The sequence below is a fragment of the Protobothrops mucrosquamatus genome, unplaced genomic scaffold (assembly GCF_001527695.2).
Source record: "Protobothrops mucrosquamatus isolate PMUCROS unplaced genomic scaffold, P.Mucros_1.0 scaffold1018, whole genome shotgun sequence".
NCBI classification, from domain to species: domain Eukaryota; kingdom Metazoa; phylum Chordata; class Lepidosauria; order Squamata; family Viperidae; genus Protobothrops; species Protobothrops mucrosquamatus.
This window is the reverse complement of record NW_015387254.1, coordinates 110,474-127,244: the sequence shown is the minus strand read 5'-3', so window position 1 is coordinate 127,244 and position 16,771 is coordinate 110,474. Positions and strand designations below refer to the sequence as shown.

Sequence of the window (16,771 nt, the reverse complement as noted above, 5' to 3'; positions counted from 1 at the left end):
TTTGTGGTGCAAGCGCCTGCAACGAGGCTTGTGTGAGTGTGGCCGCAAGCAGCAACAAGGCTTGTGCTCGTGGGGTTGCGACCGCCCTCGATGATGCTGGCACGAGTGGGGCCACCAGCGCCCACGACAAGGCTCAGGTGAGTGGGACCACGAATGCCCGAGGCTTGCAGCGCTGCTTGCATGAGTGGGGCTGGCCGGCCACTCAGGTGGCCCGGTGATTAGGCCACAGCCCAGTACTTGGCTGTGACCCACAGGTTGGGGACTCCTGACCTAAAGGACCCTTTCTTATTTCTTAGGAATTATGTGCTCAAACTCAACCCAGCTAAACCTATAAGATTGAGCCTCAGGCATTTCAACAAGATCTGCTCAGTCAGAATACAAACAATGGGATCTGAACAGCTTTAGCGACGATCATTGTTGGCTTTATTATAAAGAAAGACTATGTGCCATTTCAACACATTTAAGCTCACACAATTCAGGATTGGATGTTATGTAAAATGAGAATTGATGAGGCAACTCCCTTCTTCAAATTATTAGTATTAGAATTCATTTTTTATCTATAATTGATAAACATTTAACATCGTGAAGCACAGAGAAAACAGAGGAAAAAATACCACATTATGTTGTCAAAATAATGTATAATTTCTCCAGACTTACTTCTATTTGTATTACAGCTCCATACACGAATGGTCTGATCTTTGCTTCCTGAGGCCAAATAATAGCCTTTTTCTACACCTGCTTCTTCTGTTATGGCTCCTGTAATGGCATCTTCTTCTGAAAGTATCCAGAAATCAGTTAAAAATAGTGCTTTTGTCTTTAGCTTCCGCTATAGAAGCTAATATTACTACAAAACTCACAGTGCTGTTATATTGCAATACATATGCTTTATATATACCTTGGCAATCTTGTTTACTGAACAGAGCATCTTCACCAAGCACAGGGCACCATGCCAAAGAATGTATTTCATCATCATGACCTCTCAGGCGATGAACAATCTCTCCCTTTTTGCTGATGTCCATAACAATCACAATCCCATCCTTATAGCTTGAGATAAAAAGATTTATATTGAGCAAACAATATTTAATTTCTTAGCCAACAAGTCATGTTCAATAAATAATCCCAATACTAGATGCAGCCCATTCATGCTTGTAATGTAATCTTTGCTGTTTGTAAGAGCAGAGTGGGAAACATAAACCTTAGGATGGAAGTGCTTACAGTTACACTGATTAATAAGTGGGAGAAATAAGTGAGATTTCAGCTCATATGAATTGTAAACAAATGATAATATTTTATACAGGTTTCATAATCTAACATAGAATGCTAATAGTTCATTGTTTCTGCATGAAATTAATGAATCTGAACAGCAAAACTTTCCAGTTGGAGTATTTCTCAGCCTGCCAGGAACTATATACTGAACACAACAGAAAGCGTTCTATGTTCTATATCTGCAGATATACAGTATAGTTTATGGGGGAAAACAAATGTTTCTGAACATAAAGCATATGCTTTCTTGGCATTACATTAGTTTGTAAAACTACTTTATGCGGATATGGAACAATGCATACTTTAAGTTAGTCTGTTTATTTTCCCCATTATTCTAGAAATATGCAACACTGAAGAAAGATAAAAGTGGAATTAATTAGCATCCTAGATTTAGACTAGGGCTGAAATCTCTTTCTCCATAATCACATATTTGTTTTATAAATATGTATCTCTTCAATGTAATCCTAACTAAACCATGCTAGGATGATCATGTCTTTCCAACCTGTACTTAGCCGAAGCTTTCTATATGTTGAAATGGTATATCTGAATAAAACTCTTTACATTAAAATGATGCCAGTTAAAGGAATTGATTGCCCTCTTGTAACATGAGGGTACAATCTATTTTAACTCATGGCTCTGTGATTATTGCATTTATTTTTCCTCCCTTTCTTTAACAAACCGTTTGTCTTCTGCTTGTCAGCTCTGTAACTGAGTGCTGGTTGCTGACATAACCAACATTTTTACCCTTAGAAGTTTTAACTCCCACAATGTATAGAGTAATATCCTCTGATAGCACTACAAAATTAATAATAGGATTGAAACAGAAGGAAATAAAATAATTTGTATTCAACAACTTAATCCATCACTTGGTATAAACACTGTGAAACCAACACACACACACCTCGTTTTCTCCTAGTATTAATCTTTTTAGCATTGACAGAACAGTTTGTTGAGTGGCTAAGGCACCAGGCTAAAAATGGAAGGTTGTGAATTCTAGACCCGCATTAGATACAAAGCCAGCTGGGTAACTTTGAACCAGTTATTCTCTTCCAAAATAACTAAATGGATCTCCAAAGGAAAACTAGATCCTGTATTCTCAATGTAGATGAGAATATAACTTAGTAACAGAATATTTTTGCTTGTTATTAATGAAAATATTCTCCCTGAAAGTTTTCCACATTTTAAAGTCTTAACAATAGGGCATGCACAACACGGACATTGTATTTTGCTTCAAAACCTCAAACAAATTACTTGAACTCATTAGTTAGTTCAAACTAACAAAGCAGCTTGCAGTTCAATCAACTGAAACCTGGAACAATTTTGCTGTTCCAACTTTTACCTATGCAAAAGATGGACAAGCCTATAGGACAAGTATAGCAATGCGGGGTGTTTTGTCCCTCTTTCCCTGACTCTTCTATATGATTTTGTGTCAGTTTGCCTGCAGATATGAGGATCTGATCTGATCTAAATGTTTGAAGCAGATTCAGAAGGCCATATGCAAAAAATGAGGGAGAATCTGACTCATCAGTGAAATGGACACCACTGATAAAACAACACTTATTTCAACTGCTTTCTCATGTATTAGTATATAGTATTATAAAATATATCAAATATATAAACATTTGGTCCTTACCCAATAGCTATCAGATTTTCATGGTGAGGAGAACAAGTGAGACAGAATATAGTTCTAGGTTCTGGAAAAAATTGCTGACTGTCATTTCGATTATGCCAGTAACAAATCACTATCCCTTTCTCATCACCAGATACAACTAGATCTTTTACTCTGGGTGACCAGTGCAATGCAGAAATCGTATTCTAGAGAAAAAAAACCAGCACAATTAAAAGGAAAATTAAATGTTGATATTTTTTGAGGTTTTGTACAACACTCAAATATAAAAAGCCAGAATTTAAATTTGCAAACTATCTCAGTTACTTCCAGAGTCCAGTGGGTCCACTGGTTAATAACCAAAGGTTAATAACATATGTTCCATATCTCTTCCAAGGTGGAAACTGAGACAATGATCTCTATCTCTTTCTTTCTTGAAGTAATGACCAGCTATTTACTAGAGTGCTAAATAATTCAGGAGTACTTTATAGAAAGAAATTAAGAAAACACATTTTCCAAACATTTCATAAAAACCATATTACATCTTAAAGACTAATTGGATTAGTCATAATCCAATCACATGTAAATAAAGATGAGAACTGATTTATTTGACAATAAAAGTGTCATATAGACCTTTATTTACTCATAGGATATTAGAATTATCATTATTGGTATCAAATAAAAGCTTTCATCTGGAAAATATAACTTCATTATGAAGTGCCTATCTATGCACCCAAGAGATATGAAAATTAGAAAGAACAAAGAAGAAGAAAGACAAGTAGCAGGATTAAATAAAATAAACAGACTGCATAATAATATATATATATATATTTTAAATTTTTATTATTTTCAAGTATAACAAAATATAAACATAAACTTGATGCATATAAATACAAAACATCAATACACAAAAGAAAAGATACTTTACGGGTGATCCCGGCTGCCCCCTCTCTGCTTCCCCCTCTTTCACCCATAATAATATTTTTTCACACTATCTCACAGTCTACCATCCAGACAATGTATACACAGTACAAATCTTGATAAATATTTAATTCCATATTTCTCTAAAAAAAGATTTCAGTGATGTTTTGCTCCAGAATATAATAAAATGTGCATCACAACCTAACAAGTGATCAAGAACTACCATTTCCAATGCATTTTACCTGATGTAGTGTATGTTCCATCATGACAGTCAATGTTTGGACGTTCCAAATTTTCACAATTCCATCATCAGAACTGCTGGCACAATAGTAGTTTTGCCCAGGATAGGGGCAAAATGTGAAGCCAGAAACTCTTTCAGTGTGGCCTATTAATTCCCCTGCAGTGAAAAATATATTAGACTTGTAAAATAGGTCAACTCTTATTTTGAACAATTTTATCCCAATTAACATTCCTAATTCCCAGCTAAAGGAATAATTTGCATTCAAATTATTTTAAGACATCAGCTCAATATAATAAAAACATTTAAAGGTAGGAAAGTAAACAGCAAAATGTGCACAATAGATGGGATAGGAAGACTATCTTAATTTGACAAGAGGCAGCCTTTTTGGGCAAGACATTTTGTAAGATAAGATAAGATAAGATAAGATAACCTTTATTGTCATTTTTATACTGTGGGCACAATGGCACACATCAAAAATGAAATTTAGTTGCCCTGTCTCAAAGTGAAATACATACATGACACACACCTAAACATACTATGAACAACGTATGTATAGACCCACATCCCTACATATACGTAGCAAATAAATATTAAATATTGTCTATCTTGAATATATAACGGAAAGAGGAAGCTTGAGAGTTCGCAAGGTTAATGCTGTATGGAATGCTGTATGTTAATGCTGTATGGAAACTCTGGCTGAATCTGGATGTTCTGCTTCGGATACCACGAAGCCTCCTCCCAGAAGGTAACAAGGAAAACAGGTCGTGAAGAGGATGTGTAGTGTCCCAGATAATCTTGCGGACCCTGCTCAAGCAGCGCTTCTGTGCTTTGTCCTGGATGGGAGGGAGGGAACTGCCAATGATCTTTTCGGCCATTCTCACCACTCTCTGCACCGCCTTCCTGTCTGAAGCAGTGATGCCTCCAAACCAGACTGTGATGCTGTATGACAGGATGCTCTTGATTGTCCCCCTGTAGAAAGTGGTCAGGACAGGGGAAGGAAGTTGTGCTTTTCTCATGTGGTGCAGAAAATGCAGGCGCTGCTGTGCCCACTTCACCAGTTTCTCACTGTTGAGCGACCAAGTCAGCCTACTTGTTAGCTGCACACCCAGGAATTTGATGCTGGTAACCATCTCCACAGGTGAATCATTTATGCACAGAGAAGTGTGGCTATGCCTGCCTTTTCTGAAATCAACAATGATCTCTTTGGTTTTTCCGGTATTTAAAACTAGGCTTTTTTCCTTACACCAGTTCACCAACCCTTCAACCTCCTTGCGGTAAGCTTCCACCTTGTCATCCTGAATAAGGCCCACTACTGTTGTATCATCTGCAAACTTCACAGTATGGTTGGTGGCAAACCTAGCACAACAGTCATGGGTCAACAGGGTGAACAGCAGCGGACTTAAGACACAGCCCTGAGGAGAACCTGTGCAAATGATGAAACCCTTTCTATTATGGCCATCCACCTCATTCTATTTGGTAGGGGAAATAAGAATAGAATAGGAATAGGAATAGGAATGAATAGAATAGAATAGAATAGAGCTGGAAGGGACCTTGGAGGTCTTCTAGTCCAGCCCCCTGCACAAGCAGGAGGACCTATCCTATACCATCTCAGACAAGAAATAAGAAGTGGATCTTTGGACACAGATAGACTCTGACCAGGTATGTGTGGCATATTATATTTTTCTCAATCCCTTGGCTTCAAGTTTGTAAGCTCTCTGCCAGAACTCTGAATTCAATTCAGAAATAGGCAAGAAGTTAGGACAAAGCCTACTGCTGATACCAGTACATAGTGAGATTTCTACGCAAGCATGGGTGAACCCACGCTGAGTGTTTCCCAAATATAAACAGTTATGCTCCCTTCACCAAATATAACAAGTAATGCACTGCTCCTTCGTACAGAGCATACTTCAGGTGAGATTAACAGGGGTTACTGAGTAAGTTTGTAAAATGGACCTATTTACCTTTTTCTCTCTCTATAGCTAACCCTATAACTAAATTTAGTCGCAGGGGAGCCAAGACGTAACAATGGTCTTAAAACAGTACACTGGAGCGATATACTCCCAGAAGGCTGGTCTTCATAATTGGAAAACTAGGCAGATAGTCACAATTGGAAAACTAGGCAGATAGTCGGCTGAAAGCTTTCCCACCTGGTCGCCATCCACCAAGGATGACGAGAAAGGAAGCTATTCTGGCTTTTAAGTCGGGAAACGGCAACTGCTGTTCTTTCCCAGGACCGCCCCGAGAGAAGAAAGGGGCTTAGGCAACACAGAGGGGCTGGTGGGTGGTTGTGGTTGTGGTAGTGGTAGTGGTGGTGGAGGAGGAAGACCTTGCCTGCTGAGTCTCAGCCCAAGGCACGTACCATAAAAGGTGGGGACGGTAGCGTGGACCTCCAGGAGACACAGGCTGTGCCGAGCCGCGAAGCCGAAGAGATGCCCGTCCTGGGAAGCGTCGCTGCACCGGCTGCAGTACCAGTTAGGAGAAGCGGGCAGCACGCGCTCGGCGGCCCCGCCGCCCAACGCCGCCGCAGCCATCGCACGAGTCCCGAGGAAGCGTCGCGGTCACGTTGGGGCTTCCAGGAGGCTCCCGGCAGCTGTCACCACGCACCGCCGTAAAGCCGGCCCTAAGCTCCCTCACGTGCTGTCGCAAGGGGGAGCACCGTACGGCAGATGCTTTAGGTCAGGGGTAGGCAACCTTGGCTCTTTTATGACTCGTGGACTTCAACTCCCAGAATTCCTGAGCCAGCACAGCTGGCTCAGGAATTCTGGGAGTTGAAGTCCACGAGTCATAAAAGAGCCAAGGTTGCCTACCCCTGCTTTAGGTCAATCCGCAGCTGCTCCGGCTTCTGCCGTAAAGACGGTCGGTCGGTCGGTCGGTCCTTGGCTGAGGGCTGCGAAGATGGCGCTGCTGGGGATGCTCTGTGGTGAGCCTTGCGAGGCGAGCGGCCTGCGAAGCGGGGGGGGGGGTGGATTACTCGGGGATCCCACGACTCACATCTTCTTTCTCTCTCGCAGGGATTGCCCGCGCGTGGAGCCTTGGCGGTTGCCCTCGGGCCGGGAGGTGAGCTTTCGCCCCTGAAGTTCACGGAAGTTAAGAAATCCATCAAGGGACAAAAATTAGAATCTGTGAAAATAGTTAATTTAGGGTACAGCCTGGCTTCCTTTGGTATTTTTTGCAGTGCTGTATTAATTTCGGGATGTAATCTGTTACTTACCACAGACCCAAAGCTTGATGAATGAATCTCTTGGGAATAAGATGTTGCCAGGAGGATCTATTCTTGCCTTTCCGCTTTATTTGTTTCCCCCCCTGCCCCAGTATTTTTCAGTGTTTCCCCCAATGATGCTGTTTTGCGAAAGGTAGCTGTAATGATCATTTATTTGAATTTTAATGAAATTAACCCATTTAATATTGCTTGCATTTTCGTGATTTCCTCTAAGCGTTTGCTTTCTCTGTATCTGTAAAGTTGTCAAAATGGATTACAAATTACAAATGAAATGCAAATGCATAATACAAATGGCCTCCACATCATGCCCTCAAGTTGTGTGGGACATCATATTCCAGCATATTGAACCAGTATTTCCAATGGCTATTATAATGCATTTGATATCCTTTAAGGTGCTGCAAAATTCCTAGTAACAAAGAATGATTAAGAGGGATTCACAACTCCATGCATTTTCAAATTGCATATTGAAATCACACTAACAAATGAATTAAAATAGATTATGTTCAATCTCCTTTTTGTCCTTGGTATCAAATTGGCATGGATTAAATTTAATATAAGCTACAATACATTTAAAAAAACGTCATAAATAGTATTTTGTAAAGATGACATAGTGTACCACAATTTTCAAATTGCAAGAATCCACTATATAGTTGATTAGAATTTTTTTTCTCTGAATTCTACTTTCCTGAAGGAATGGCAGTAGAAAAAACATGATTCTTTGCTCCCACTTGACTTCCAATAAAAATCCCTGTTTGGAACTAGTGTCAGGATATACAACAATAAGTTTTTTTATATAATATCTTTATTAAGTTTCAACATCATACATTAAAATAGAGGTCCCCAACCTTTTGGGCACCAGGGACTGGTTCCGTGGAGAAAGGTTTTTCCACGGATCGGAGAGTACATGGTTTTGTGTGTTGCCTGCATCCCACGGATGGGGCTTTGCTTGTTTCTGCGGCTCAGTGGCTGGCATGCCGCGGCCTGGTACCTGTCTACGGACCAGGCATTGGGGACCCCTGCATTAAAATACAAACTAACATAATAGAAAATAGATGCCAAAAAATGCATCTAACAAATACAAAGGTGACCTCTGACTTTCTTTTAGTACAGACATACCTCTCTCTAGAGTTAAAGAAATAACACCAATCTGTTAAATATCTTAAAATACTAATAGTCAACTTACTAAAAACCCGCATTCCTAAAATGTTCTCTTAATTTCATATAAAAAATAAGTTATCAAATGCAAGTATGTTTATATTTAAAAAGCTACAATATTTCTCTAGTCAAATCTAATCCAAACTTCAAATTCCAAAATAAAAAAAATGATTATTTTTCCTTTAAGAAATTTATCAATGGCCTCCAGGTCATATTTAATCAAATTATTGTCTCTAAGCAAAGCAGTCAATTTTGCCATTTCAGCTAGTTCCATTTAATTTCAAAGTCCATTCTTCCATTGTAGATATATATTCTTTCCATCTTTGGGCCTATAACAACCTCACCACCATTGTCATACGTAAAAACAAAGTCCCATGTTTTTTCTCCATCTGTTTATCTGCTATCCTAAAAAAAAACCCCTTCTGATTTCAATATTACAACCATTTTCAAAATGTTTATTCCCACATCTTTAGAAATGGAGCAACAGGAAACAATATTTATGGAGCCAGATAGTTCATTAGTTTTAAGTGAGGGCAACAACATATCTTCCAAATTCAATTGGTTTTGGCAGTCACTAGATTTTAGAAAATATGACTTGTCAAATGCAGAGGACTGGGCCATTTATAGCATCATGGTCCATGTTCTCTCTTATTGCATTTTCTATCTGTCTTAGACAGATGAGGAGCTACTAGGTAATCTGGCCTGAAAAATCTGTGATATAACAGTAGGGACAATGTTTCTTTGGTGACTTCTTCCTGTAGTTAAAATAATAATTGACAAATTGATCTTTGCTAATATTGCTATGAGACATTGGTAATACAAAATCTCCCAAATTTGAATAGTCCTGTGGTAGTTATAGCCCAGTGGTCTTCAAACTTGGTCCTTTTATGACTTGTGGACTTCAACTCCCAGAATTCCTCAGCCAGGCACGCTGGCTGAGGAATTCTGGGAGTTGAAGTCCACAAATCATAAAAGGACCAAGTTTGAAGACCCTTGTTATAGCCAGATGCTTTTCTTCACAAATTCCATGCAACACTGGACTTAACATTAAGCACAATAGGTAAAATAGGGAACTATAAAAATGTTTTGTTTTAAACATCAGAAATAATACAAATGAAGTAGCAATTATTTTTCATGTATTTTAATAAAAACATGGGATGCTCTCCTGCTTGTGGCCAGGATGGTGAGCCCAGCAGAGAGAAAGCAGGTGAAGGCACAATGTAGGTCAGCTAGGGGCATGGCTGCAGGGAAGCAGTTGTAAATGCAGGCTGGCCCAAATTTTTATGTGACTGCAGGGGTTGTACACAACAGTTATACAAGGACTGGTCACAAGCTCATTTTTTCAGCCCTTTTGTAACTTTGAAGAGTTGCTGAATGAATAGATATTAATTCAAATTGATTAGCTTTTGAGTGTTCTCACATTCTCTGATAGTATGAAAGCAATATATATTTATGATCACTAGATGGCACTGGAACACCCTGTAAAGCATAAGGTATTTGCTTTACAGAATAGGTTACTGAAGGAAAACTTTCTTTCCATGAAATTTAAGAGTTGGTATAGAGCCAGTAGAGAAGATCTAAAGATACATACAGAAATTCTAGAACCTAAGAGGATTTACCTTTCTTAGACAGTAGCCAGCTGACTGCTTCTTATGAATGTGAGGAATTTTTCAGTAGCTCTGATATTCTACACTTTTTAAATAATTGGAATCAAATATTATCATATAATATTTCAAAAAGAGATTTCAAGGGCACTAGATATGTGCCTAATGTAATTTCATACTCAAATTATTAAATAACAGTAGACATGAGTTCCTTTAAAACAATACTTGTTTTTGTTACATATATACAATCAAATGTGCACTATTTACACTAAAGAAAGTTTATGTATGATGAAATATTCCTAAAGTGCGTATGCGATACAAATGAATGAATGTAAGGATTAAAAACTGGATGGCCAGCCCCAAACTAAACAGTTAAAAAGAACAAACTGAAAACTATGGAAGGAAGAATGGAATATAATAAGTATAAAATGAGAGAATCCAAGAATGACTGATAAAAGTAATAGTAATAATGATCTCTTTGGCTAGATTCACACATTGTATTAAGTCATATGCTTTGCTTTTTGCTTACTATTATATACCAATTCAGCCAGTGCAATTTTAAACCACAATTTATGGCGTAACATAAATATGAGTTGTTGATTGAAAAAAATGGCTGGTTGTTATGGATCCCTTTCTGATCTACAGTAAGCTACTTTTTAATGGGTGAAAGTGACAGCTGTCACTGAAAATCCTGTATTTTAACAGTACTTGAGTTTAGGCTCATGTGTATCTACTTCACTTTGCACCAAAGAATTGTTTGTTGTTTCCATATGGTTAGATTATACATAAATGCAAGATATTAATAAATAGTTATATTTGTGGATATATTGTTTTGCAGTGCAGTTGAGGTTGGCCTAAAATGAACATTCCACATCCTATTGTGTATTAGGTTACGGAATTAGAATAAATATAGTTTCTTTGCGATGAATTTAACATTCAATATCATAATAATTGTTGCAATCGGTGAGGTGTTCTTGGTGCTCTCTGAGCTTGGTTGTTTTTTTGCAGGCATTTCATTATCCAAAACAGATAGCATCATCAGTGGGTAATGAAATGTCTGCAAGAAAACAACCAAGCTCAGAGAGCACCAAGGACCCTTCATTTCAACCCTGAGCTACAAATATTCTCCTTTATGTATATTGCAACCAGAACCAGTGATAGGATTTAGCTTTTGTAAAATGATAAAACCTTGTCTTGTAGGGTCCTGGCATCTTCCAGCATTCCTCTTCTATCAAATACATGCAGATCTTTCGGGTACAGTACAAGGTGGGAAAAAAAGAACAACATCACCTATCCTCCACAAGGGCCAGATGAACCTCGAAGACCAGCAGTAAGTCCTAATTTTATGAGGAGTAGTTTTTGAGATCTGTGTTGGAGTTGGCAGCTATAATCATCATCATGTCCTGTGCAAAACATTGGGCTGCAAGCATATCCCACAGTTCTCAGTCCATAGCTACAACCTCCACATCCTTCCATTTAAGATTGATGTTTTTCAGATCTTCCTGAAATGTTTGGTGCCAGGTTTTCTTTGGCCTTCCTCTTTTTCTCTGACAATCTGGTGGTATCCAATTGATTGCTGTCTTTGCTGGACATTCTCACTTATGCGGAGCACATGTCCAACAAAGCGGATTCTTCATTCTATCACCATCTCAGAGAGTCTTCAGGAATTACTTCTTTGTAGAATTTTCTTGTTTGTGACATGGTCCCTATATGAGATACGAAGAATCCTTCTGAGACAACGCTACTGGAAGATGTCGATCTTATCAATAATTCTTCTAGATGTCAAGGCCTCACTAGCATAGATGGCAGTTGGTATGGCAATGGCATTAAATAATCTGACCTTGGTTGCTGTATTTATGGTGGATGTGGCCCATAGTGACATAGTGAGCATGTTTGTTGGAAGACAGCAGTTATAATAAATGTAATGAAATAAATGTTGATCATTTTATAGCATCTCATTTGGATTAAACTCATAGGCCTAATATATATATACAAATAATTTGTATACAAATAACTCCTTGTAGTTCTTTGGCATCTTTGGGGTGAGATAGATTATGAAAAACCATAGAAGACTTCCATGTCTTCTTTCAGAACCATTCTAGTACTCATCACTGCAATAGGCCAATAGCACTCATTTTTGGGAAGGTGCAAACTTTAAGGTAATGCATTTTATTTCATTAGCAACTGAGCCTTTCTCTTCCAGTGATCAACTGAGAATACCCGGAAGGGAAAAGTAAGATCAGATGGAAGACGTAATGGTAATAGAGAAGAATGTCAATGGCATAGTTGAATGGACTCTGGTCAAGTTAATTCCCATATCTCCTATAAAACTGTTAAAATTTAACTGCTTCAATATACCATGCTAATGGTTTATATAAAATAATATCAGCCACAATGTCAGGATTTTCTTAAGATACCTGACAGCTTCTTCTAACTAGATAGTATTCAGGTAGATGGACTAGTGTATAAAATTGATCGGCCTGTGATCTTAGGTGAGTGCTTAATCACTTCTCATGAGATTTCAGCAGTCTTGCCTAGAAATCCTATGAGATTCAGCTGACTTTTATTTTTTAAACTGTAATTAAAATTAAACTAATTAAAAATAAAACTGTAATGTGTAGTGTCTGAGATGTTAGAGGATGCTCTAGGGCTGTGGTTTGTTGCTGATATGTACTATAAAACAATTTGATTCAAAAAGTTACATTTGGGGTTTGAGTCTTGAATGATCTTGGCTCTGTCTCTTCTGTGCTCAAATATGGATGCATTCATTTGGGGATAAGTTGCTATAACCATTTTACGTTGCTACTTTTATGTAATAAACATTTCTTTTTTAAAGGAAATATACCACAGTCGACGAGATATCAAATATAACAAGGATAAGATGTGGTACCTGGCCAAATTGGTAAGAGCTGTTTTGGTAGATTTCTTAGATACATGTTTATATGATCCTGATAGCTTTTCCTGTGTCATCAGCTTATAGTTACGCTACTTCAGTGTTTTACTCAGACCTCAAAGCAATAAATAAGAACCAATGTGATACAAGTAATCATTGCTTACTGATTGCTTATTCAGTGGCTATTTGAAGTTACAACCGCTGAAAAAGGAGACTTACGACTTGTTCTCGAACTTGCACTGGTCACAGTGTCCCCAGGGCCACCTGATCATGATTTGGGTGCTTGACAATTTGCACACATTTATTTTGGTCGCAGTGTCCTCCAGTCACATGATTGTCATTTGTGACTTTCATAGCTGGCTTCATGGTGGCATCACACTTAACAACTGCAGTGATTTGCTTAACCACAGTTAGAACTGATGTCATAAGTTGGACATGGTCATGTTATGTTTCGCTTTACAACTGCGTTGCATAGTGACAATTTCCAGTTTCACTTGCTCTTTTATGTCAAAATATGTATTGCTCTTTTATGTCAAAATATGTTTGCCATTGTAATCATTTTGAGACTTTTTTGCACAAAATATTATTTCCTTCCATTTCAGATACGGGGAATGGGCATTGATGAGGCATTGGCACAGATGGAATTCAATGATAAAAAGGGAGCAAAAATAATCAAAGAGGTATGTTACAGTTTTCTTCAAAATGTGTTTCCAATTTTGGTTAATCCCATTTATTTGAGAGCTTTGCTGAAATTTATTACTCAGTATATGCAGAGATTTTATATGTATATTATGTGGATTGATTTTATACTTTAGAAAATATGACCATTTGGCTGTGGTTAAACTTGATATATAGAAGGTGAAAGCAGGGAATGGGTCCCAGGAGTTAGGAAGCAGAAGAATAAAAAATGCTAATGCAAGAAAGTTAAAGAAAGTTTACTAAACAGTTTTTTAGAAAAAATATATCTTGACTATGTTTTGACAGAAAAGGGAAATTGAGGTAAGATAGAAATGAGTCTTAGAAAAAAAATTGTGATGGTTAATATAAAGGTGGAATGGACTCCAGCTCAATATTGTTGGGGAATGGAATTTAATTAAAACACTCTCCATCTTAAGGATGTTGGGACTGGATGATTGTCTGAAAGACGCTTATATCATCCTGAGGCCAGCATGAAAATATAGAATGCAGTAATCTTCCCACCGAAGTGGTATCTATTTATCTACTCGCATTTGCATGCTTTTGAACTGCTAGGTTGGCAGGCTCAGCAGTTTAGATGCTGAACTTGTCAGCTGGAAAGCCCACAGCCCAGGTTCAAAACCAGAGTGCCATGCGATGGGGTGAGCTCCCATTACTTGCCCCAGCTCCTGCCAACCTAGCTGAACATAGATACCTACATATCCTCAAGTTGGAGAATACCACCAGCTTCTGCTTCTCTGGGACATGGACCTGTTTGAACTTCTAAAAGTTAACTAAGGCAATGAATGCTCTGCTCAGTGATCTGGTAGTAAGGCTCATGGAATAAAAATCCAATTAATTAGAATACAGAAGCTTCTGCTATGAAGAGCATAGGATTTTCAACATGCTAAGATTCAAATATTCCTTTGTTTCTCTTTGTAGAGCTTTAAAGCTCTTAAATTGAAAATGTTCATGATCTCTGTGACTTTATTACATTTTTCCCCCTTTTTCATAATAGGTTCTTCTGGAAGCCCAGGAACTAGCAGTGACAAAATATAATGTAGAATTTAAATCCAATTTATACATTGGTAAATACTTTATAATTGTATGAAACTTTCTCAAAAAAAAGCAGAATGTAATGTAATTTATAATTTATAGATAATCCTCAACTTACAGTTGGGACCACAATTTCCATTGCTAAGCAAGATGGTTAAGTGAATCATTACCAATTTTACGACCTTTTTTCCCATAGTTGTTGAGCAAAGAGAACAAGAACAGAGAAAGGGGTTTAAGAAACACTGATGCATAGTATAAGTAAGATCTGACAGATTGTTTATCACATTAGAAGGTGCTTAGCTACACATCTTACCTTTAATATTTTTATTTTATACTTTTATTGTGTTTCCTTGTTTAATGCTTTATATAGAATTTTGAATGGGGTCAAGATGAGTCACTGATGTGAGACAAGTTTCCAGAAGTAGCAACACTCTTGGCACAACAGCGGTAGTCAGAGGTAGCTGATGAAGACAAAAAAGAAAAATCTTTTTTAAAAATAGCCCTGCTAGTTCAGAATGAAGGATAGCAGCTGTCACATGTTTTAAAATGTATTCGTCCAGTCTTTTTATGCATTTGGCTTGATTATCTTAGAAGACCGAACCATTTTCTCTTTTCTTTGAGATGCATTAAACGGATAATGAACTGTTGAACTGACTGTTCTACTAAGTGTTTCTTTGGATCTCTGTGGTAACCAGGTTTTTCCTTTGATATTCTCTAGCTGAATCATTTTCTGGAAAAGGACACTATATAAAAAGAATCCGCTACCATGGCAAAGGCTGTTTTGGGGTTATGGACAAAGTCAAATGTCATTACTTTGTGAGGTTAGTTGAAGGACCACCTCCACCTCCAGCACCTGCAAAGACTGGATTCGATCAAGCTAAGGAGTATGTAGAAGAACTTCGTAAACGAACCATAATCAATACACTATGACAGCTTTCATAAAACAATATATCTGTTTTTCCTTTTTGATAAAAACATAAATAAAGTACATTTTATAAATAAGTTTTCAATTTCCTATTTCTGAAAACAGTCATACATTATACATTGGTATTTAGGAAAGGTACTTTTGCTAATGGAGAACTGTTAGAATTGCAATGGTGATCAGAAAACAAAATATTTTTTTTGTACTGGATAGTGGAAGGCGGTATGCTCAATACTTCTAATATAGGCAGAACATTGTCCTGATCTGATAAGTATCTGCATTGGAAACTACTTGGGAATCTTGTGGAAAATTGAATTTCATCAGAGAAGAAAGATTGGATGTAAATAAAACAATTACCAATGTTGAACAAACAAAACTCTTAAGAGAAAATGTATTTAATACGTATCATTAAAATATGAAAAATACATTTGTTGGTTATTGGAATTTAGTTTCATGACTGTTCATTATCTTCTGATTCTTCATAGAGGAATATATTTCTGAACAGCAAATGAGTGATGCAATGAAATTTCAGTGCAATAAAACATGATTACAGATGGCATGCCTGTTCGTTTATTTTACTGAGTACATACAGAATTCTATAGAACTTGCAACCCTTGAAATTTGCCTCTGTATTCACGTTCATTAATAAGATTTCTTCAGAAACGCATAAACTAGCTAACCTCAGAAAATAGATTGTTTAATGGTAATTGCATGACACGTGTACTTTAGATTTCAAAATGTATCAGATCATAATTAAAGTTCCCTTTTAATGGCAAGCAACGTTCTGTCTATGTATTTTCATATCATTGTTAGTTATAGATTACAGAACAAAGTTTACTCTTCATATGAAAATACCATTTATTGTTTTGTATCTTAATTTCTCAATTAAAAATTCTGAATGACTTATAAAATGAATTAAAATAGGAGGTAATTAACTTAGTACTATTGTGTGTCCACAGACTTAAAGAACTAATACTAATTTAAGGCTTTCAAATTCCCTTTGTATCCAAAGGCAATAAGATCCTTCCCTCACATGGAATCTTTGTTTAAAACTCTTCCATCATCTGGACATAGCTATATTAGTGCCACAATTGTTAAGGAAAATCAAACGAGGAAATAGACATCACAGGAAGACCATGACTAGCCTTTATTGAGATTGGCTAATAGCAATTACTACTATATGATGCTATACAAAAGAGAAGAAATCAGGGCAGA

The 16,771-nt window shown here is 37.3% G+C and overlaps 2 protein-coding genes across 2 annotated transcripts in view; one reads left to right on the top strand and one right to left on the bottom strand.

Moving 5' to 3' along the window:
* The window catches only part of GEMIN5 (gem nuclear organelle associated protein 5), a 31,722-nt gene extending 27,646 nt beyond the window's left edge, over positions 1 to 4,076 (bottom strand). Inside the window, exons 1-4 of the mRNA XM_029284846.1 lie at positions 4,033 to 4,076; positions 2,897 to 3,078; positions 896 to 1,044; positions 658 to 774 (exon numbers count right to left, since the gene is read on the bottom strand). Of these exons, the coding sequence (XP_029140679.1) occupies positions 658 to 774; positions 896 to 1,044; positions 2,897 to 3,078; positions 4,033 to 4,056 (472 nt within the window). The 5' untranslated portion in view covers positions 4,057 to 4,076. The remainder of the gene's footprint in view (positions 1 to 657; positions 775 to 895; positions 1,045 to 2,896; positions 3,079 to 4,032) is intronic.
* Positions 4,077 to 6,895: 2,819 nt separating this feature from the next.
* On the top strand, positions 6,896 to 16,113 carry MRPL22 (mitochondrial ribosomal protein L22). The gene is made up of 7 exons (XM_015819913.1): positions 6,896 to 6,951; positions 7,043 to 7,088; positions 11,211 to 11,340; positions 12,847 to 12,912; positions 13,506 to 13,583; positions 14,597 to 14,666; positions 15,353 to 16,113. The coding sequence occupies exons 1-7, from the start codon at positions 6,927 to 6,929 to the stop codon at positions 15,562 to 15,564; spliced, it is 627 nt and encodes a 208-aa protein (XP_015675399.1). The 5' UTR covers positions 6,896 to 6,926; the 3' UTR covers positions 15,565 to 16,113.
* Positions 16,114 to 16,771: the final 658 nt, after the last annotated feature.